Here is a 24,249-nt window from a genome sequence, read left to right as displayed (position 1 = left end):
AATGTTATTATTTAGAAAATTCTTAACATGGGGAGGGACACTTTTTATCTGTTCTGCACTTTCACTTAACAATTTTATTAAATAGAAAGATACCATATAAATTTAATTTAACTTTGAAATCCTATCTGAAATGTAACATTGTGCATACACTGCAAAAACACTGAATATTTATTTGAAATTAATAATTGTTTATCTAATCGGTCAAAGAATAATGATAAAAAAGATATATAGGTATGTCTTCGGTATATGTGAATGCTTATTTTTATAAAAATTCGGTATATGGAATGCTTAGTTTAATAAGAATAAAGAAAAATGCATGCATTCAGAAGGATTAGAATTTTTTATTTGAAAATAATATTTGTCTAATCGATAAATGAATAATAAAAAAGATATATAGGTTTTTCTTAGTATTTACAAATTCAAAACCGTGAGTAAAATTTACGTATTGTTTCATTTTTTTTTTATTTGTTCCTACAAAAACATGAAAAAATAAGTTGGTATCATCAGCTGGAATTGAAATCAAAACATCTAGCGTTCCAGCCTGATGTTGTTTTTTAAACAACTTGAAGGAATGAAGCAAATATACGGATGCACATAAAAATAAAAATGTCGGCTAGTGGGAATGGACATTTAGCATGTAAATTTGCCGATATCTGTACGTGATGTACATGTATGTAAACAAAGATATTCGCTATAAACCATCACTGTTGCATGAATATTATTTCCTGAAAATTTCAGTGTTATGTGACCAGTAGTTTAAGAGTTTACTTGTTAGATATTTACACACACACACACATACATTTACTGTTTTATTTATATAGATTATGAATCTGAAACATAAAACCTTTATTAAAATGATGGAATTCAATAATGAACTGATCTAAAAAGGTTTGATATGACATAAAATAACAAATCTATCATCGAGTGGCAAATTTCCCTTTTAACCAATATTTGTGATAATTTATCGATTCCTTTGGAGTTTTTCTTATCAGGTTGTCATGATTTGATGGGTGATATAAGTGAAATAGTTTAAAATTATCACCATTTTGCATGGTGATTGTGTTTGTTTCTGCAGCTGGATTGTGATTTTATTTTTTGAATGAAGTTCAAGATTAAAACAAATCATTTTTACTCTTATCAAACTACTTGAAGAAAGACCTAACATTGCCTAGGATTGTATGAAGAATTCTACATGCTCTTGAGACTATTTCTATTATTTTTTAATTTCATTTTTTTTAATAAAATGTTGTCTTCTCTTTGTGCACATTCAATGCAAACACAGACCCAACAATATTATTGTACCTCTGTTGATTGAAATGAAATCTATATACCAATTTCTTAACAGACATTGACTTTTGAATGCACACACACACACACTCACAAAAGATATAGATAACATAATTTGATAGAACAATATAGGTTTTAATTTTATAAATGAATTCCTAAGGAAAAATTGTATTTATATTCTCTATATTCACATTTGTTTTGCATTGAATAAAGTAAATATTTATCAAATCATTTCTTATCTAAATATTTAAATTAAAAGCTATTAGAAATAATAATTGTTACAATCTTTTTAGTTTTTAGTTAAGCCAATCGGCTTCTTTAAAAATAAAATCAACTATTTAACAATGTATTCAATGTATTTTCATATTGATAACATCTAACATCATAGAAATGTTAAAACAATTGAGGGCAGGGTATAATTTGTTATCTGGGTAACATAGTTTTAGAATATATATGTTTATCTGTGTTCGTATCTCAAACCCTGTAAGTTTGTGACATATTTCCTGTTTATGGATCAATAACACAGACACCACAATATATATTCTAACCCTGTTAATCCGAATGGAACAATCCATTTTGTTCTTCTGATGCTGAAAATGTGAACCCATGTTCCATTTGCATTTCAGTTTTCACAGAGTGTGCTTTTATTTCTGAATGAATTCCTCTAAGAACAAAACAAAACTGTATTTACGAACTATTTAATGACTGATGTAAAAGTAAAGAAATTGCTTTTATTGTTGGATTAAATTTATTTTAAATTGTTTCAGGAATTGGAAAATGAATTGGAAAAACAGAAAACCTTGGCAAAAGTGAAAGTAAGAATATTTTTAGATATTCACAAAATAATCTCGGGTCAATCAATGCATTAGTGTTTGAAATAAAATATTTTAAAATTTTCATTGCAACATCAATGTGTTCACTTATGAACAATTGTGGCAACCCGTTTAGTAGAGTTATGTCAAATCCTTGATTGTCACCTTATGAGATTTACAGACACAGAAGGAGTGGAATTCTGTTGGTTAATCTGATTAATATTCTACAAAATTAAAACAAATTAAAACAAAAAAAAAAATAGTGTTTAAATACATTCCAACCAATTAAAGTAATTTTATTCTCTATATTCACATTATTCTCTAGTCATTTCCTTCAGCCAATAATCATGCTGAGATTCAAAACCAAATTGTCAGATCACTTGATACTATCATTAGCAATCATACATTTTATTTCTGTTATTATTAGTCCCCCGATTTATCGGAGAGGAACATATGTTTTCAGTAGCATCTGTGCATCTGTTATGCCAGATAACCCTCCATTAGTCTTTCCTGAAATTTTGCCACAAATTGTATTTCATTAAATAGATGCGTAGAGTAGAAAATTTTTTTTTTTTTTTGCAAAAATTACCGTTTCATCCCCAGGAGCTCAAAAGAGGCTCTTTTTTTATATTTCTCAACAAAAAAAATTGATATGTCTGATTATATAGTGGTTTTCATGGTGGTCAACACATATTTTAAGGCCTGAAACTGTACCATTATCCATTTACACTGGGATTCGGCATCCCCAGTGGCTCAAAAGAGATCAAAAATGCCCCAAAATGATAATTTTTCCCCATATCATTTGATCCATCCATTAGATTTTCCTGAAACTTGTCTAAAATGTGGCGACCATTGTTCTTAATATAAATTCAGTATGGACAACCCTGGCAAAATTCTGGTTTGCATCCTTCTGGGACTTTTAGGGCTAAAAACCATACCTTTTTGGAGTTCTTTTTTCATATTACTAAAAAAACTTGATATGTATGTCTATGTAGTGGTTTTCCATGGTGCTAAATTTAAATATACATATTTTAAGGCATGAAACTGCACCGTTTGTCCATTTTCACTGGAATTTGGTATTCCCAGGAACTCAAAAGGGGTCACAAATGCCCCAAATTGCAAAAAATTACACTTTTTACCCCATAGCTTTTGTCCCATCCATTAAATTTTTCTGAAATGTTGGCGAAAATGTGAAGGCAACGTTGGCCCTTCACACTTCTCATAGCCATCATTTCTTCACTATTTTTTGTGGCGTCATCTTACATGCAGCACCAGAGAGGGACCACACATGCGCGGCTTGTATTCATTTGAACAATAAGAGTAATTATAGTGCCTATGTTTTGTTTGCTTATATTCGCAATCCTGGTTATCAAGAGAAGTCCGTTCTCAGAACTGTGGAGTCTGTAGTTCAAACATTTAACTCCAACTCAAGATTCAACTCAAAAAATCTTTTTTCTGCATGTAATAATTTCTGTATTATTTATAGTTTTGATGTGTAATATTTTTAATTTGTTGCAATCTTAAATTTCAAGAAATGGAGTATTAGAATGTCTGTTGTCAAAGATTTGCATTGAAAATGTTTCTTAATATTTTGTAGACAATTGAAATCCAACCACAAACTGTAAATGAGATTCGCGTACGCCATAGTTCTTCCTATCACACAACGCAAAGGTGAGTTTATTATTTTGGATTTTTGTTACACGTAAAATAAATCTGTTATGTTCATTGTTTGTAATGTGTGAAAGAAACATTAGTTAAAGAAATAATCATTTAACTTGAGAAATTTTTATTATTAAATTGCATATTATTTTAAAAATTATTTTTCCATTAAAATCAATATAGAGAAAAGGAATATATTTCTTATACTAATTTTCATTATTTTATTAGCATATATATATATATATATATGCACACACACACACACATATTTTCTTTGATGTAATTATCGTGTAGATTTGAATTTTAAAGTTTTAAAAATCAAAACAGCACAGAAATATATTTTTAAATAAATATTTATTTGAAATTAAAATGATTTTATGCCTGAAGATATATTGTTGAAACTAAGTTGATTTTAAATAAATATTTATTTAAAAAAAACATATTTTTCATTGTTTTGGCTTCTAGAACTTACAAAATTCCAATATATATGTAATATGTGTGTGTATTAACTGTACTTTTCTACTTAGCCTAGGAGTTTGTATTTGTAAAAAAATAATATCTTAAAAGATATGGTCATATGGTCGTCAAATTAATAGGGATTAGCCAAAATCTTAAAATGAAACTGTAAGTAAATGCATAAGATTAACGTGTAAATCATTTATAAATGTGTAAAACAATTTATAAATGATTTGATGGTGAATTTAGCACGCAAAAAATGTGCTAGATTGAAAGCAGCAAAATTTCTAGATATAATATTTAGAGAAAAGCAAAATAAAATCAAAAATGTAAAACAAAATGTCTGATAGATATAATGTAAATCGTGGGAATTATAAAACTGAAATGATTGCGAGTCTAGTAAAAAAAATGGGAATTAGTGAATGTATGACCGAAGAATTCCAAAACATACCAACTAGAATGGTTTTGTCGCTATCACAAGTTTTACTTTTTTTTATTTTCTAGTGGTATAAACACTGAAAAAATGCAGGCTTTGGAGCAAGAAAAATCTCTCTTGGAAGCTCGTATCACTACATTAGAGCAGCTGGTTAAAGAGTACCAGAGTAATATTGACACTCTCAAAGCAGAAATCATAAAAGTAAGAAATGTTTTTTTTTTTTTTCTTTTTGTGTTGATTATTCAACAACTACATTATAAATTCTGCAAAATTCTCTACAACTTTTAATTTCACAAAAGCAGTTATGTTCTTAATAGGGCTATGACAACAGAATATTTTTATCATTGTTTTTTTTTGACTCTCGAATATATATATATATATATATATATATGATACAGTTAGACACAGTTAATCAACCGAGAACCACATCCCTCTAAAGAAAAGCATATAAGGTATCAACAGATACACACTCGAGAGTCAAAACAATGAAAAGAATATGCTGTTGTCCTAGCCCTAGTTATTAACACTTTTATAGTTTTCTTTTATCACACATCTAATTAGTCTGAAAATTTTGCTTAATGAAGAATTTATTAAAAAAAAAAATTGTCATTTAATTGAATTAGAGAAAGCTTACAGCTAAACATGAAAATATGATATTAAAAAACATATCATGATCTGTGTTTTTGAAAAATTTCTATAAAAAAGACATTTCATAGTCCATATGGGTACAAGTTCTAAAAGGTAAGACAAAGAGTGCTACAAGGAAGTATACTGGTGATAACTCTCTTCAGTATCAAAATAAATATTAAATGTATAAATGCTGGAATAGATTGTACCCTGTATGTGGATGATTTTTTTTTAAATGTTCTATAAATTTAAACACATCAACACAATTAAATGTCAACTGCAACAATGGATTTAAATTTACTAAAGCAAAAACTAAGTGCGGATATTTATGGACTCAAATGTATAATGATTCTATAATCAAACTTAATGAAATAGAAATTCCACTTGTTAAATAATACAAATATCTTAAATTTATATTTGACAAAAAAACTGACATTCATTCCACATAAAATACTTTAAGACGAAAGCTCTGCAACTTGTATGTGTAGTTGCTCACAGAATGGATAGTTGACAAAAGAACAGAATAAAACTATACAGATTATTAATACAGTCAAAACTTAATTATGTCTGTTGCTTATATAGCTCAGTTCACAAATCCAAGAACTCTATTCAATACAACAGTGGACTAACACTGGTATTAGGAGCCTTAAGAACATCTCCTGTAAAAAGCTTAGATGTAGAAATGCATAAAATGCCCTTAGAAGGTGGAAAACTTTAATTTACTTTGCAGAATTAAAATTATGTCCATATAAACCAGCTAGGGGTGTACCTTTAATCCCAAATACAAACAACTCGCTGAGAGAAAAAACAAACTGATCCAAACTTTTGGACATGAATCTTCTAGAAGGTTTTAATATTCCACTAAAAGCCATACATGAAACTACCTTATCTGCAGCACCTCTTTGGATTATCAAACAACCTGAGGTGATCCTAGACTTGAATGTGCTCTCTAAAGAAAGTACTCACTCTTCCATATACCAATGCAAGCTTCAGGATATCATCGATCACTATCCTGACTACTTTAGCATCTTTACAGATGGCTCATGTTGCATATGCAACTATACACGAACATGAAATTAGCAAGAAAATACTTCCAAAAGAAACATCCATCTTTAGTGTTGAGGCTTGTGCTACAGATGTGGCATTTAACATAATCTTAGCAATGAAAAATTAAAATTAATTATACTCTCAAACTCCTTTATTTTAAAAACAAAAGAAGAAACTTGAAAATCCTCTGATAATAAAATAAATAAACAAACTACACTCTTTATCCACATCTAAAACCATTTTTCGATACTGGATCTCTAGTCACACAAGAATAAAAAGTATTGATTAACTAACTCTGCAGCTAAATCAGATGACTTTAAAATACTCTACACAAATCTGAAGATTAAGATCAGTAATTTGACTCATAAAAGATGGCAAGATCTATAAAACCACAGCTCATGTTATTCCCCATTAAGCTTAACTTAAGAGAATCGAAACTAGGCTTTAGAAAACCTAGAAAGTAACAGGTAATACTGTGTTCTAAGGCCTTCTGTCTTAAGAGACAATACTCTTGTAAGATGCTTGCATGTGGAATCTATAATGAAGCAAGAGTTGCATAATCTCTAATTACACCTCTTCTCAACTGGCCTTGTATAAGTTCAATTGCTGGTGTTACCAGATCAGGTTGTCTGAAAAGTGACTTCCTGAATGGAATGCATCGCACATTAATGTTATCGTTTTTTGATTTTCTCTTAAAGAACTCAATCATGTTGTGCAAGGCTAAAAACAAAAACAGCCCTTCCCCCTTTTTCTCTTTCTCCCTCCCTTTGGCTTCCTGACCCAAAATGCACCAAATAATAATACTGAATAACTACTTAAAAATAAAAACAACTAGATTGGTTTAATAATAATTATCGCCCTGTCGGTTGAGGCTGTAGAATTCGCTGACTGCACCTCTGCAGAGGGTAAAAGCCCCTCAACAAAGCCACCTGTTATGCCGTGGGTGGTAGCCCGTGATGTGATCCTGGTGGCTGAGCAGCTGATGATCATCAAGATAAAAGGTCATTAACTGTAACACTCCACTTTTGCCCTTACTTGGACTAAACACCAGGTCAGAGGGGCCTGATCCAATCAATCAGCTGATTATGCTAGCTCTACTACATACAACCCATACTAAAACACAGAACTACCCCCCCCCCCACAATCCATTAAACTACCCAACTATATAGTAGAAAATGGTGGCTGAGGGTCAATCAGAACAGAAGACACAAGCTAGACAACTGTCAAACACCTGAAAGTGACTCAATGCTTGGATAAAGCAATGAATGTAGGGCTCGATACTTCTGACGCTTTTGAGTATACTCTTGTAGCCCTGACATACTGAGACGAATGGGTTACCCCTCAACATGTCCCAATATTAGGGCTCCGTAGTGGGTAGGGAACATGAACAATGAATAAAATAAAAACAAATGTATGAATAACCTAAAATTCCAAGAAAGAGGATGCAGCAATAGACAATGTGATACTCCACTCAAAATTCTTAATGCTGGAATCACTAAAGAAGGAGACTTCATTTACTGAATTATCTTCTTTCAAAATTCAAAAACTAATATCGCAAAAATTGACCCTAAATCAGTAAAGAAAATATGTGATGGCACTTTATTTTGCATAATTGAATAAAAAAGATGTGGAATTATTACTCAACATAAAAATTTCAGACAAAATAGAAATAAAAGTATTTCCACATAAAAGACTAAATATGTCGAAACAGGTGATAAGGAACCAATAATTAACTCTATGCTCAATAGAAGAGATAAAAACCGCATTAAAAGACCAAGGAGTTATTGAAGCAAAAAGAGTCACAATTAAAAAAGAAGGCAAACAGATTGAAAAAAATGGGCGAAACAAATTTTATACATTTTATTGCACTAAAAGCTATATTGAACAAAGAACAATTGAACAAGGAAACTTAAACGAGTCTAATAACACAGAACAAGACATTTACTTTAATAAATGCTTAGGATGGAATCGCATTCTCTTTTGATTTCTTTAAAAGATCAATCCTTTTAGACATGCTCTCAACCAAAATGGAACACTGTGAAGAGGAGATGCTATTTCATTCGCTTTGCACAACTTCCCACAGTTTGTCATTGTTCGAAAAAGTTCTTCCATCCAATGCACGAGATATTATGGACCAAATATTCTTGATTGGGTTTAAATTGGGGCTTTGACCTGGCCAAAATATCACATTAATTGAATTATCAGAAAATCATTTTTTGTGACTTTAGCAGTGTGTGCAGAGGCATTATCATGTTGAAAAATAATGTTCTGAGATATTCCCAGCTTCTGGATACTTGGTAATGGTACTGTTTCTAATATTCAAATGTATTCCTTTGCATTGATTGACTTCTCGCATCTAATAAGTTCCCCAACTCCTGCTGCAGTAAAAGTTCCTCATACCGTTATTCTCCATTCCCGTATTTAACTGTCGTTTTTATGCAACTTGGTGAAAATCTTTCTCCAGTTCTTCAATTTCACCATTCAGAAGCATCAATAACAAGACAAAATCTTGATTCATCTAACCAGAAAACATTCCTGAACGAGTCTGTATCTTTCTTGTTATAACACAAGAAAAATCTCTTTCTATTATTGATGTTCTTCTTAGATAAAAATGGCTTCTTTGCACACCTTTTAGAAGAAAATCCCATTCCTTTCATTCGTCTAGATATTGTATATCTAGAAAGAGAATTTCCAGCCCGTTTTGAATTCTTTGCTATGGTCAACATAAGTTTTCTTTCAATCCTTCAAAACAGTTAATTTAAGCCTGTAGTCGTCCTTCAAAGTGAATGCTCTAGGGCGACCAGATCCAGATTTATTTTTTACCAAGCATTCGACTTTGAACCTTTGACCAATTTGCTTCACTACAGAAAGAGATGTTTTCACTTTTTCTTTTCTTAAGATATCAAAAATCTACTTTTAAGTCATTTTGGACTACCTTAAGCCTGCAATTCGGTTTTTTATATCCTCACCAAGATGTGGTCTTACCATTTTTAGGATTCATTTTTCCACTTATTATATGCTATAATAATAATGATCTGCAAAATAGAAATTTTCAGTTAAAATTAGCAAAAATTCAAGGAAAAATATTGAAAAATCAATTTCTTCCTTCTTTCACTCTTGGCCTATTTTTTTGCTCATGAGTGTATATGAACTCTTTCAATAGGTCAGTAATACCCAAAGAATTAAAGATTAGATATACAGTGGAAAGAGTGGAACAATATATCCCTCTTCCACTAAAATGCTTCAAATGCTTGATATTTGGGCACAGTCAAGATGCATGTAGAGGAAACCCAACTTGTGGAAGATGTGGAGAGAAAAAAAAACTAACCATGAGACAAAAGACTGTACTAAACAATTCTGTTGTGCAAATTGCCGAGGCAATCACCCAGCATAATCTATAGTGTAATATATTGGGGTGGGGTGGGGAAAGAGGTCATGGAAGTAGGAGAAATATCTCTTGTCCAGAAACCAAAACAATTGTAGAAGGTTATATGGGAAGACAAACTTACGCTGGTGTTGTTCAAACCCTCAAATTCCCAATGATTATGAAACAAAATACAAAAAACTTATTAATAAAAATAAATTGAATCCGAAGATTGGTCAAAATTTTGTACAGAAATTAAAATGAGCCGTACCAAGAACATTGTAACACATAAAGAACCAGAAAAAGAAACAAGGAAAATATTATTTTACACCAGTTATTCAATTTGAAACTGAAGAATAAGAACCTCGCCAAGATAAAGAATACCAAAAAAAGTGAAGATACTCAAGAAAAGAAAACAGAAGAGAAGGAATGTAATAAAGAGCACAAAACAAAAAAGAAAAAGCAACCACCATCGACATCAATCAAAAAAACAAGCAACACTGAAAACATGATTGGAAATGATTAAATCTCCCAAACTAGTCTATATGAAACAAAAGGAAAACAAATCAGAAAAAATTAGAAGTTCAGGAACATACCATTCCCCCACTTCCCACCCCACTAAAAAAAAAAAAAACTTCAAGCATAAAAACATTTTTCCTTAATCTCTGCCATTGGCATTGAATAACCCTAAATGGGTTATTTAATGTCAATGTTATTCAAAATAACACTTAATCCAGTTATCTTGGATTTCTCCTCGCAATTATACTTAGGTTTGATTGTTTTGTTTTATGGTATAACCCTAAATAGGTTATCTAATGATATACCATAAAACAATCAAACCTAAGTATATTTGTGAGGAGAGTTCCAAGATAACTGGATAAAGTGTTATTTTGAAGTTTTCCTTATTGTATAACTAAGGTTTGAGACTAATAATTGTAGGGGAGATATATATATTGATAACTTTCACATGAGTATTAGTGAAATTGATCTCATAAACCTCTGTTGGATTTCTATGGATTAATCAACTTAAAAAAATGTTTATTTTGGAATATTTTATGTACAAAACAAAAGAAAAAAAATGTTCAGTTATATTCTATATTTCCAGCAAGACAAATCAAACAAGGAACTTGTGAAAACTCTGACAGAGGAGTTACAGTCATGGGAGGAAGAGGCGACAAACATGGCAACCAAACTTTTACAAATTAAAAATGAACGAGATGATGCTGAACAGAAATATCAAACTAAAAAGGTAAAAAATGTTTATTTTTTGTTTTTGTTGTATAAAATAGCAAAACAATAGGATAACTATCACCTGCTTCAGCAACATTCATACAAAGTTAACATGCTTATAAATTTACTTTATTTGTTCACTTTCGATTGTTTTACATTTTTAAGTAAATATGTAAATACAACATCAATTTTTTTTTTTTTTTTTTTTGACAAAATTCACTTGGTTGATATTTTGATTTTCTACTTAAAATGAATCATCTCCTGCATTTGTATTGACAATGTATTAAACTCAGAATTTGAGAAATATTTGACGGGAAATTGATTTTTTACTCATTTTTACTTCATTCTTTTAAACTTTTTTTTTTTATATACATTCTTTGAATTAGCCTTTACTTGAATCTGACATGTCCATACAATTGTGACTTACATACATTAAAGTAATCCGTTTTCACATTAAGTCACAGACAGTTTTGCTAAGACATTTCTTGTATCATAATTATTTATCATATCATGTATCATATATTATTTATCATCTTGCATGCTTTCTTCTGTATGCTTTATTTAAGCAACTTCCCAATGTTTGGCAACAATCAAATCATTTTTGCTATCAAATCATTTCAAATTTTAAACTCTATCAAATGAATGTACAAATATGTTTTTCTTTTGTTTTTTGTTTTTTAACTAAGAAATTGGAAGTAATGTTCATATCTGTTGACTTTTTACTTTATTCTTTTTTGGAAGTGTTTTTCTTTTCATTGAATTATTTTTTGTTCCACACATTTAAAAAAAAAATGTCTGCTATTTTAATTAAATTACATTTTTCTAACATTATTGTATTCTTATCTTATGTTATTTTTGATTTTATATCTGTAAGCATTATGATTTTCATTGTAATATTTTTTTAATTTATTTTTTATGTTAAAATACTATACTATAATAGTGTACTAGTTAATATAAAGTTGTGATATTTAAAAAAAAATCCCTGTAAAATTAATAAGCTTGTTTTGTGTTGGAAGCAACACTACTTAAACTATCTGGATTTGTTCAAATGACATAGCATTCGAAATAAGTGTAGTAAAATTCTTTTAGTGAAATAAAAAATAAAAAAAATTATTCTAACCTGGCTGACAATGGAAATAACCAAAATTTGCTTAAATTACAATTTTGTAATTTATCCTAAATTATTTGTTGATAATTTTTTATATTGTTGATAATATGAGCTTATGTTTTTCAGTGAAAATCTTTGTGAATCAAGGTCTCTTTCCACTCTCCTCTTTCATCTTTTTATCCTCGTCCTTTTCCCACTTCAGTTATCACTTATCTTTTTTACCCTTTAGTGTTTTATCCTTTTCTTTATAATCGTCCTTCTTCCATTTCCTCTCCTTCATAGCAAGGTATGTAAAAAATTATTTGCCTATATCAACATACAGAGGATAGAGTTCTCTCTGCTCAAGTAGATGAAATAAGAAAAATTCAGAACTTGATTTACTAACTTTTAGAAGTGTTTTCTGAAGTGTTTCTTTTTGGTTTAAAATAAATGCACTGTCATGTATGTTAGGCTCAGTCTGATTAGACCGACTCGTACAGTTTCCATTGTGTTAATTTTCTTTGTCTTTTAAGACTTCTGATGAGAAATGGAAGGTGGCACTGGGCAGATCTGAAGAGCAGCTTTTGGATTCTAACCAACAAATAAAAGTTCTTCAAAAGGATCTCACTGAGACCCAAAAAGAATTGAACCAGTCAAACTCTGAACTTGAGAAAGTGAAGAATCGACTGGAAATGCTTCAGTCTGAACATACAATCGTCACAAGGAAAATTATGCAAATGAAATTGGAGGGAGAGTCCAATAGGGTAAGAAATTTTATTTTTCTATGCATGGATATATGCTATATGAATATTAAAGTTCTAATAGATCGTTTTTAAATATGTTAAATCTTTTACAAAAGTACTGAATTTTTATACAATGATTTTTAATGTCACGTGCAGTTCTCGCAATATAATGAAGGCCCGTATACTTTTCCATTTGATTCTTGTGCTGGGTACTAAATAGCTACAAACACCTTTGCAGTAGCCACTCCATCTCACCCCATAACATATTTCCCTGCACTTTGTACCACTTTTCCTCCAGCTACCTTATTTTCCAATCCTATCAACTACTACAGCAGTGTGCTTTATTTTATCCTCTAACCATCCTGGGTATGACACAAAATTACATCTGATGGTAAGGTTCCTATTTGGAAACCTTGAGAAGTTGTGTTCTTAAAATAATCAGCTCATCCTTGCTATTGCAAGTGCGTTAGTATACCTTTTTTGCTATTGCAGCTGATACAAATGGTTTATTCCTCAACTGCATTCTGCACATAATAGTCCGTGGGATTGCAATCATGTGAGTTGGGAGAAGGCAGATGTTGAGACTGAACAAGTTATGGAAATCATAAAACACCTACTACTGTGCTTTCCTGAAGATTTGACATAGAGCTGAGTCCTGCTGCTAGATGGCTATCATTGGTAACCTACCCAAGCAAAGAACATCACAGCCTGGGATTAACGCATTAGAAATAGAAGGTAGTGTAGGCTAACCATCTGTTATTGTATTGCTGTTCCTGAAAGATTCCTGCTCACATGGGTATTTGATTTTTCTTAGTTTCTTGACTTTCATAAGACGATAAGACTTTGGCAGTGAGTAGTTGGCTCTTGTGACTCTTCTATGAGCAATTATGAAGATCGTAATTTAGCACTTTGTTTATAGTTGCCATTCGAACACCTATCTCTGTCTCCAATGTTTGCATTACCTTGCCGTGATCTTACCTCACATTTTTCATATTGTCAAGATTCATAAGTAAAAATACTAAATTAGTAAAAAATAATAAAAATAAAGTATTACCAAAAAGTCCCACAACGTATGAATCGCCATGTTTCGGGTAGACTGACTTAAACAGAGGCTGAAAATAGTTTGGTAAAGGAGACCAATTAGAAGTCTTTGTTTGGATTTGAAACTGATAGTACCGATGTAATATGTATGCATGTATATATACATACATAGTGACATTGTTCTGATTTTTATAATGCATATAGATAAAGATATTGCGTTCTCAATCTTTAGATATTTTTGTAGTCAAGCACTCCACTGGAGTTGTAGCTAATAAAGTTAATGTGCTCAACATACCGTTTGGATTCAAAACTCACAGTACTGATGATAATTTGAATTTTTGTATAGCAGATGAATGGACTCTCATTGTGTTAGTTTAGAGATAAATAAATAAATACGGGAATGTGACTTGTGCCACGTTTGGTTGGAGTCATTCCAGTCACCAGAATATCACATTTATTCTGTTTTCATTTTTATTGACTTCGGACAATCACGTGAAGGTTAAGTGAGATTTTTTAAAGATAATGAATTGAAAGGATGACCGTAGCCTTGAAAGGGAGTAATTAGATCTACGGATGGACAGTCAGTTGGCTATGCTGAGATACAGATTGGGGGAGGGGGGGGGCAAAGTTATAAGAGGTTAATTACGTTAGAGATGAGTAAGGGTCTCTGTTTGAGTCTTTATATGAACTATGAGATGAAAGATTTTATTACGAGCAGTTGGCTCGGTGCACCGGAAATGTGTGGGTATGCATTGGTGATATGCCTGGAAATGTTTGTCGATGCCCATGGAAGAGAAGGTTCTGATTACCATTTGATGATTGTCAAAGATTGAAGAGTTGTTTTGAATATTTTCTCACAGAGGCCAGACAGAAGCCTCTGAGAGTAAGGGATGAGTGAAGAATTCAGTACAATTGCTGTGATCATTGAGAATTTTAACCAGAAAAAAAAACAGTTTAGTTGAGGACTGACTAAATTTGGAAAAGAAGAGAAATATGAGATATGTGGATAGGATCTGACCTATCTTTTACCCAATGGGGTGTGCAAAATTTCAAGATTGTTTTTTTTTTAAATAGCGAATAGGAGAGGGTCGAGGGGAGCCAGTAGTGAACAAATTCCCTAGCGTTAGATGTAAGGAGAAATAAGATAACCACTGGCACACCTGAGCGGAGCAGAGATACCAATGAGTGCCCTCCACTGAAACCTGGATAGCATGTATGAGCTGCAATCATTGACGAAATACAAAGTAACAGCAGGGACCTCAAAATCTGTCCCTAAGCCATGATTGAAAAAGTAAATATCAAAATCACAGATAATTTTCTTGTTGTTTTTATGATCCATAGAAAAGAAGATAATGTGCAAGTAGTTGTAAAGGGTGTGAGAACCCTTCATCTTGTAGTGAATTGTACATAATTATTCTTCCTCAATTATCAATTTTGTTGCCATTTTCTTCTGATGATTGGAACTATGAACTACATACGAGCATGCATACTTATATCCAAGTATAGTAGTATAACCAGAACTTTTAGACCAGGACATTTTTGCATGTCGAATGGACAAATTTTGTCAGTTTCTTTTTATTGATCTTCATTTTTATTAGTTTCCGGTTAGCGTTTCTGATGCAGGATACTTAGGTGTCATTTGCTTGCAAATGACAAGAAAAGAAAGGGGCAGATGTAATGATGTTGCATGCTCAGGTAAAGCCAATTCACCCTGCTTATAGGCTAAGAGTTTGATGGGGTGTTTGACATGAGGTTTAAGAAATTCATTCTTTTCTCCAGAGTCTGGAATATGTTTTTATTGCCGATATGGTGTACAGATAAGAAATTTCTCAGCGACGTGAAGTTGACATGGACGACGTGAAGTTGACATGGACGACGTGAAGTTGACATGGACGATGTGAAGTTGACATGGACGACGTGAAGTTGACATGGACGACGTGAAATCCGCTCTGATATCAGAAGATATTTTCATTGGGCCTTGTGTTTTATTTTAAGTATTGGTGATGGGAATTAAATTAAAAGCTGGAAGGGCATAGCTGATAATAGTTTCTTTGAGAGAAAAATGAGTTGGAGAGAGAGAGAGAGAAAGAAGGAAAAAGAGAACTAAAGAGAAATATGAATTTGTACATCAACTCACCTAGTGTGTGGGTGTGTTTTTATTTGTTTATATATATATGTATATATATATATAATGTCCATCAACTATAAAGCGCTTTGGATAATTACAGATTTCAAGGTAGTTCTATTGCATTCCCCTCTGTGGAATTTTGTCATGAAATTTGGAAACAATCAGAAAAAGCATCAATCTCACTTTTTTATTGCCTTTTCACCCCAAACAAGGCTTGATGCCACTTTTATGTAGTGAGCTACTATCTGGGACATAATTGAAGGGATGCTATGTAGGGAGTTGAGCAGCAAAATGTCTGGATATCTTCATGTCAGTACAGTCAGGGAAGCAAGAACCTGGGAGGGAGTTCCAAAGTCTAGCAGTTCTGGGGATCTCTACTGTGTATTTGTTGCTTGTCGGGTTTGTCGGGGTATTTGCATTGAGGGTGTACAAGGGCTTGTAGTTTGTCAGAGCATATATCATTAAAATACTTGTAAAAAAGGCAGAGGGATGCAACATTTTGTTGGTGGGAGAGAGGCTGAAGCCTAGCTGACAGTTTGGGACCTATTAGGTTGGCAACTCTCCTTTGAACCCTGTCCAGGAGTGAGAGAGTAGTAGCAGATGCACCAGCCCAAATGTGACAACAATACTCCATACATGAGCGAATGGTGGCCTTGTAGAGATGCAGGTTACATTCAGGCGTAATTAATTTTCTAGCATGGTAGAGAGAGCCCACCTTCCTCACAGCAGCCGCGGCCATGCCCTCAATGTATCTGTTCCAGCTCATTCTCTGTGAACATTAAGCTGAGGAGTTTGAAAGAAGTACTTTCAGGTAATTTATCATTAGCCATAGTGTTATATGGTGAGATATTAGAAGGATGATGTATAAAACAGTCATATGTTGTATAGTGGGTGTTAGAGATATTGTTTGTATAACATCTGTTATAAATGTATAAATTGTATGTATTAGCCAGGGGATATGATATCGACGTATCAACAAAGTCATGTTGTGTCAGAGTTATCACACAGGTATATATTACATTCCATATTTACATAAGGTATCATTTTTTTTTATAAGAGTAATAATATATGCTTCATACCTTTTCTTCTATCTTCACTGCAGAGCTCTGTGATAAAACATAACATGACCAACACCATAACCAATTGAGACTTCTGTTCCTTCTTTCTTTTGTAAAACCACAGAACAACACTTTATATTTTTAAAATATAAATTTATTTCAGCTGTCTGAAATGGTCTTCACAAATAGTCTGCATTTTGTGTCTACATGCTTGTTCTTCACAGCCTCGCTTCCTGGCTTGAAGTACGTCTGTTCACTCCAGTAATCAAACTCCAACTCTTCGACTGACTTAACCTCCTGACCTCAGTTCCATTACGTCATCATTCAAAAAGCACACGTCTTACTAACGTGTGACCTTTCCACGTCTGCTTGCCTAAGATTTTGTTTATTTAACCTAGCTAATTTATGTAAACATCCTCAGCTAAAACCCATTGCTACACTTTATTCTATAAACAATAAATAACTCCCAATATAAACTATTTTAAGAATATCATTGAATAGATAAATAGATAGACAGATCGATAATAACTAATTAACTTTTAACAATGTTATTATCTAACAATAGCTATTGGTGGTTGAGAAGGTTTCTTATGATTATTAAAGGAAAGGAGCTTAGTCTTGGCAACATTGAATGTTATCATCCATTTTGGTCCCCATTCCACTACAGACTAGAAGTCTTCCTCTAGGTTTTCCGCCTCCGCTTTAGATATGTGTTCATTTGTTTTCTCCTCGTGCCTGCCATAGAGCATGGTGTCATCTGCAAATGTACTCACCTCAGTTTTATCAGGGAGATCATTTATGAATATCAGGAATAATAAAGGTCCAAGAATCGACCCCCGAGGCACACCCTCATTTATATCATATTGTTTTGACGTACGTCCATTGAGGACAATCTGGATTCTTCTCTTACTTAAGAAGGATTTAATTATGTTAAGTATTCCAGTAATTCCATATGATCTGTTTTTTCTGAGAAGACCCTCATGCCATACCTTGTCAAAAGCCTTATATATATCTGGGGCTACTGCCCTACCTTCCCCTACTTTATCCAACTATATACATTCAGTTAGGATATCAGCCATAGAACCGGCTTACCTAAATCCATATTGTTGGTAAGACAGAAGTTTAGCAACTGTAAGGTGGTGGACTAGGGCTTGATTAATTATGGACTCAAATATTTTGGTGAAAAGCGGGAGGAGGCTAATGGGGTGAAATTTAATGGATCAGTTCTTTCACCAGAATTTTTGTAAACTGGTACCACAGAAGCAGTTTTCTAGCAAGATTCATTAAGGCATTTGTTGTAAAGTTTAGAAAGGACTGGAGCAACATCAGTTGGGATATGAAATAAGTTTATCCATTTTGTTTGTTGTCTATAAAATAAGACTCCAGTATGACATGTATCAAACATTTTTTTCTAAAGATTTTTTGCACCTCAAGTAATATGTAAATTAAAATGATAATTCTATGTTGATTTCTTTTTTGGTACCAGCAATTTTTAATTAGCCTCTCTCCAAAATATCAAACCCTTTTCAGCAAAAGTAAACAAATTGACTAGCAGTAGTAGCGCTAATAATTATAAGCTAGTCAGCTGCTATTGTCAGCTGTTTACTTTGAAATCAGGTTTGTATACTATGTTTACAAGTTTATTTTGAAAAAATAATTGTTTAAAATTAATGCAGTGTGTGGTTTTATTATAAAATAGCAGTTCTTCAAAAAATATTTGTTTTTCAAATATACTTTAAATCTTTAATTGTAGTAATAAATGAATTTTAGTTGCCAATTAAAAAAAAGAGATTCTACTTTTTAGGCGATTATGTGTGAATACCCTAAAAATAAACTTACTGAAAAAAAAAAAAAAAAATAATAATAATTTTAAAAAAATTAGAGTAAAGGGGGACGAGTATGTATTGTTACGAATGCCCCTCCATTAGAAATGACGAAGGAGGATTACGCAACACAAAGAAAAAAAAGGAAAATAAATTTTGGTCATCGGGTTTGAATGCATGCGGTATGTCGAAAAAGAGGGGAGGGGAACAGCAGTGAAATAAAAAAAAAAAAAATAAGCACAGTACACAGTGATAGAGAACAGAGGCAAATACGGTGTTAAATTTGAAATCAACTTTATTACAAAGACAATAATAGGCTGAGGGGGGGGGAGGGGGTGAAAAAAGGATTAAATCAAACAGCAAAAGCAAAAGAAATCATAAGGAGGCGGGGTCTTATACTAGTGTCCAAAAATGTAGATGGAAAATACATCAATGAAAAAAAAAACAACAAAAATGGCAAAATAAACGAATCGCCGATACATTACACAAAGAGGTATATAGGGAGAGAGGACTTACAGTTCATATTTTTTTTTTATGTGCGGCTTCTTCAGCAGTCGGTCATTTTAAGGTTTGTTCTTTTTCTTCATTTTGGGCGTTTGATTATGAGAACTTGAATGTTGATTTATAAAGTTTGGAAGTGATTCCTTTTTGTTTCAGATTATTCTGTTCAAATCCTTAGTCCATTGTAAATCAGTTCCCTGTTTAGTTTTAAATCGATGGGTGTCCGCACTTGTCCATTTGCCATAACGTTTTTTCAAAAGGGTGTCCCATAAAAAAATGTTTTTTGTTTTTCTTCTTCCTCCTCCCTCTCTCTCTCTCTCTCTCTTCTATTTCCATCCACATTTTGCTTGTCTCTCTTTTTCTCTTTGTTCACTTTTTGGCGCTAAGAAACCCGGAACCAAAAGGAGTCAGAAAGTGTGCCTTAGCCGACTGACCTCACCAAATCGCTGCCTCCTACTACAGGAGTTGGAGGTGTTAAGATCGGTTGAACATTTTATTAAACTCTTTCCTCCTCTCTCTCTCTCTTTTCTTACACCCTTTCTTTCTCTCCTTTTTCTTCAGCGACAATTCAAACAGCAACAAAAAAAAAAGCTAGATGTTGGCCAAAATAAGTTAAATTTAAAGTTTTCTCTTTAAAACACAATCTATTTTAGGATTATGTAACAATATATATATATATATATATATATATATATATATATATATATTATGCTACCACTAAATCTAAGTCCTGAAACGACCTCCCTTGACCTGTCATATCATTAACCTTAGATTTGAGTGACGAGCCCCTTGAAAAATCTCCTTTAACCTACCAACTCTATGTCCAAATGGTGCCCACTTAAATTAAAAACCCTTCTATAATCCTACCACTAACTCTTAGGCTGAGTGGTAAACCCTTCATCATACAAATCATCTTAAAACCACACATAATCATCTAAAAAACGACAACAAAAAATAACGGATCTTGTGACCCCTAAAAAAACAAACGAGATTTGTCTATCAGAAAAATAAATTAATTCTCCTAAAACACTAGAATGGTCTGGAATGTGTGGATTATTTCACATTGAATTTATATGCGAAATTAAGCGTCCACTCTAAAATAATTGTCTTTTTCTTTCTACTAAATTTTCAGGATATTCACACATAATTGCCCCCTAGCCCTACTACTAACCTGAAGTTCAAGTAACAAGCCTCCTCCTTTTAAAACCACACATGACATAATTGTCTTAAAAAGATTTTTAAAAATGTACTGGGTTTAAAGAAAAAAAATGTGTTAATTGCCTTAAAATCTTAGAATGGCCCTAAAATCTAAAATTATTTTACATTAAATTTTATATTTGTTATCTATACATATAAAAATGAAACATCTGGTATATTCAAAATCAGTAAACAAGAAATTTATAAGTCCATTTTCCGTAAAATTTTATAACAGTGAGTGTTTATAATCTAACTGTGTTTTTTAAATATTAAAAAGTAAAAAATATTATCATATTAAAAAAACAACTTTTATTCGATGTCATTTCTTTTCGGTTGACCATTTTGAAATGACGAAAAATAATGATTCCAATTCCACGTACGTAAAAAACAAACTTTTTTTAACAATCGTTAAAAGAGTAAAATAGAAATTGTTAAATTTAACTTAACAGTGTTTTTAAATATTAAAAAGTAAAAAATATTACCAGTTTTAAAAAAACATTTCCGTTCCGATACCAGCTGAGCCGATTACCGGAAATACTTCTGGTTTAAATTGATTCTGCTTTCATATTACGTAGCGGACCTTACTGAAAAGTATACCTTTAATTAATACCTGTAGTATTTTGCAAAAGTGATGGTATCTAATTCAACTGTGTTTTTAAATATTAAAAAGTAAAAAATATTACCATATTAAAAAAAAAACTTTTATTCAATATTTTCTTTTCGGTCGACCATTTTGAAATGATGAAAAATAACAATTCTGATTACACGTGCGTATAAAACAAACTTTTTTTTTAACAATCGTTAAGAGTAAAACAGAAATTGTTACATTTAAGAAATAAAGCATAAGTAAAAAAATGTTTGTTTTTTTTTCAATAAAACTTATTTTAACAAACTTGAAAGTACACTTTTTTTTTTCTTTTTTTTTTTTTTTTCCAGAGTTATTTTTATATAAGAAAATATGCATGCTTTTTCTTTATTAAAACCGTGGCGTGGTACTCAATAGTGTTGTGCTTTAAACTAACAATTTATTTAAAAAAAAAAAAAAAAAAAGGTAAATTTTTACTTTAGGTCCACCTCCACAATTTTTAACAGAGTAGGTAGGGGTTGTTTATTCCGAAAGTCGTTCTTAACATGGGGAGGATGGAGGTATTTATTCCAAAAGCCGTTTTTTACATGGGGAGGTTAGGGGTGTTTATTCTGAAAGCCATTCTTAATATGGAAAGATTGAGGGTGTTTATTCTTAGAGTAGTTCTTAACATTGGGAAAATTGTCAGTTTTTATTTCAAAAGCCATTATTATTGGGAGGTTAAGGGTGTTTATTCATAGCCGCCAGTGAATTATAGTGCATAGCACAGATCTTTATATCTCGAAAACTACTTGCCTCTGAAAATTGTAAATAAGATTTTCTTATTCAGTCGAAAACCATTAAAAGTAGTCATTGTAAAACAAATTGTGGAGGTGGCCCTATTGTAAAAGAATAACAAAAAAAAAACAGACACCGTGAAATTTACGTTAAACTTGGAAAAACTATTTTAAAATAGCGCGGTACCAAAAATAAAAATAGACAGAAAAATACCCCTTTCGTGTTTGTATCACTATGCACAAAGATTCAAAAAAGTTGTCGACAAAAAACATATATATGACACTTTGCTTTTCAAAGGCAGGATAGGGTTACTTTTCTACTTAATTGGATATCTTTTAGTGTTTTTATTTGGTTTGTATTACTGTACATATAGATTAAAAAAAGTTGTCAAAAATCAAATGTATAACAAATATTATCAAAGGCAAGATAAGTTACTTTTCTACCAAACTGGCTTATCCAGTTAGGTAGAAAAGTAACTTATCTTGCCTTAGATAATATTTATTTGTTATATATTTATTTTTCAACAACTTTTTCGGAGCTGTGTTTAGTATACAAACCCGTTTGATTTAATGTAACGTTTAGTCAGCTCGAAAAATGGTGTTTATCGGTGTATTTGAAAAATACAACTGGTGGGGGACACTTGATTACGTTGTTTTGAAAAATGAGTTAAAATTGAAAAAACTATACAATATACTGTCAGAAACTCACCAAATATGTCAGCCTATGTCACAGTCACATATATTCGGTGGGTTTCTTACTCTGTTTTGCATAGTTTTTTAGTTTTTTTACTTATTTTCCCAAACTTTACATATTCAACAGAGTCCATGACCATTTGTCTTTTTACATACATTGATAAACACTGTGTGCTTTTCCGAGCAGATTAAACCTTTTACATTAAATAAAAACACTAAAAAATTATCCAGTTATGTAGAAACGTAACTTACCTTACCTTTGCTTTCATTTATTTGTTTTTGGACAACTTTTCGAATCTGTGTATAGTACCCCCCCCCCTCACCAAAATATTAATTGAAAAGTAACATTTTTGATTACAAAAACCACAAAAAAACAAAACAAAAACCCACTCAATTAACCATTTCAACATTTTAGCAACGTTCGGATTAATCCAATGACTGCTGGTCGAGCCCAAGCCATTATTGATGAAAACTCCTAAGGATCCGGGTCAGGTTTTTTTTTTTTTTTCATTTTCAATTTTTTTTTTTTTTTTTTTTTTATACACTTTTGGGGTGGATTGCTGTACTAACAATATAAGAAACATGCATTTTCTCTTTTTATTAGATTTTTCAATTGCACCAAATTGAGCCACTGCAACGTGTGGCAGGGTACAGCTAGTATATATTTGATATGATCCCAGAAAAGGGATACATATTGCTTGAAGAAGCTGAGCAGTTTTGCTTCAGTTTGAGTAATAAACTTGGTAGGTCACAGTATGGAGCAAGTATCATAGTTGAAGTGAGTGTTTCTTGCATGCCTTTCAACATCTCTCTGAATGTCACTACTAGCTGATATTCCTGGCTTAACCAGCCAATCACAATATTGCAGGAGGAAAGATCCGGATGTACTTACATCACCTCCCCATGAGCTAAATTTTCCTGTGAAATTTAGCTTTAATATCTTCTTTGGATCTGGACATAGTCTATTTACTTTTTTCTTGGTCTTTTCTGACTCAAGCCTTACTGTGGTGACCTTTGACCCACTGGTATTTCTGGCCTTGAATTCTACCTCCATTGGAAGAATTCTGATTTATCAAAACAGAAATTTTGAATGTATCACATTAGTACTTCCATTGGTATCTCATCAGTATTTCCCATGACTTCTGTAGTATGCCTGGGTTTCAACTGATTCCAATGTATTTTGCACAGAAATTTTTTTTTTTTTTTTATATCAAATACGACTTGCCCAATTTTTTTTTGCTACTATTCCTTCTAAAAAAAACATTCTTTCAGCCCTAATGTTTTTGAAGCAAACTTTGTCTCTTTTTATTGATGGCTTCTTTGCTGGAATAAGCAACAACCTATCAAACATAGAGCATGTTTTTCTTGTGAACTCTGCTGGCGATAAATATGATATTGTATTCGGGTTTGACATAATTCTGTAAATTCTTAAAAATTTCTGAATGCTTCTTTCATTTGTGTCCACTTCTTGATTTCTTTTCAGAGCTTGTTTTAATATATCCAAAAAAATGTTTGCCATTCCGTTTAATCTTGGATGGTAAACTGGCATTGTCGCTAACAATTTCTGGCCATTTTGTGAAACTGTCCATGATGACCAAATAAAATATGATCCATTTATAAATCCTGCATAGTCAACATGCAATAGAATCCATGGGATATCATTTTTTACCATGACTGAATTTTTACCAGTGGATCACG

The 24,249-nt window shown here is 31.9% G+C and overlaps 1 protein-coding gene across 4 annotated transcripts in view; it reads left to right on the top strand.

Moving 5' to 3' along the window:
- The window catches only part of LOC145249633 (citron Rho-interacting kinase-like), a 384,140-nt gene that overhangs the window by 186,984 nt on the left and 172,907 nt on the right, over nt 1-24,249 (top strand). For all 4 annotated transcript variants that reach the window (XM_080111385.1, XM_080111382.1, XM_080111384.1 and 1 more), the window contains 5 exons: nt 2,055-2,102; nt 3,697-3,770; nt 4,719-4,851; nt 10,794-10,937; nt 12,539-12,769. In XM_080111385.1, the coding sequence (XP_079967511.1) occupies nt 2,055-2,102; nt 3,697-3,770; nt 4,719-4,851; nt 10,794-10,937; nt 12,539-12,769 (630 nt within the window). The remainder of the gene's footprint in view (nt 1-2,054; nt 2,103-3,696; nt 3,771-4,718; nt 4,852-10,793; nt 10,938-12,538; nt 12,770-24,249) is intronic.

Source organism: Euprymna scolopes, chromosome 28 (genome assembly GCF_053919585.1).
Source record: "Euprymna scolopes isolate OS-2025 chromosome 28, ASM5391958v1, whole genome shotgun sequence".
NCBI lineage: Eukaryota > Metazoa > Mollusca > Cephalopoda > Sepiida > Sepiolidae > Euprymna > Euprymna scolopes.
This window is presented reverse-complemented; position numbering and strand designations above follow the sequence as displayed.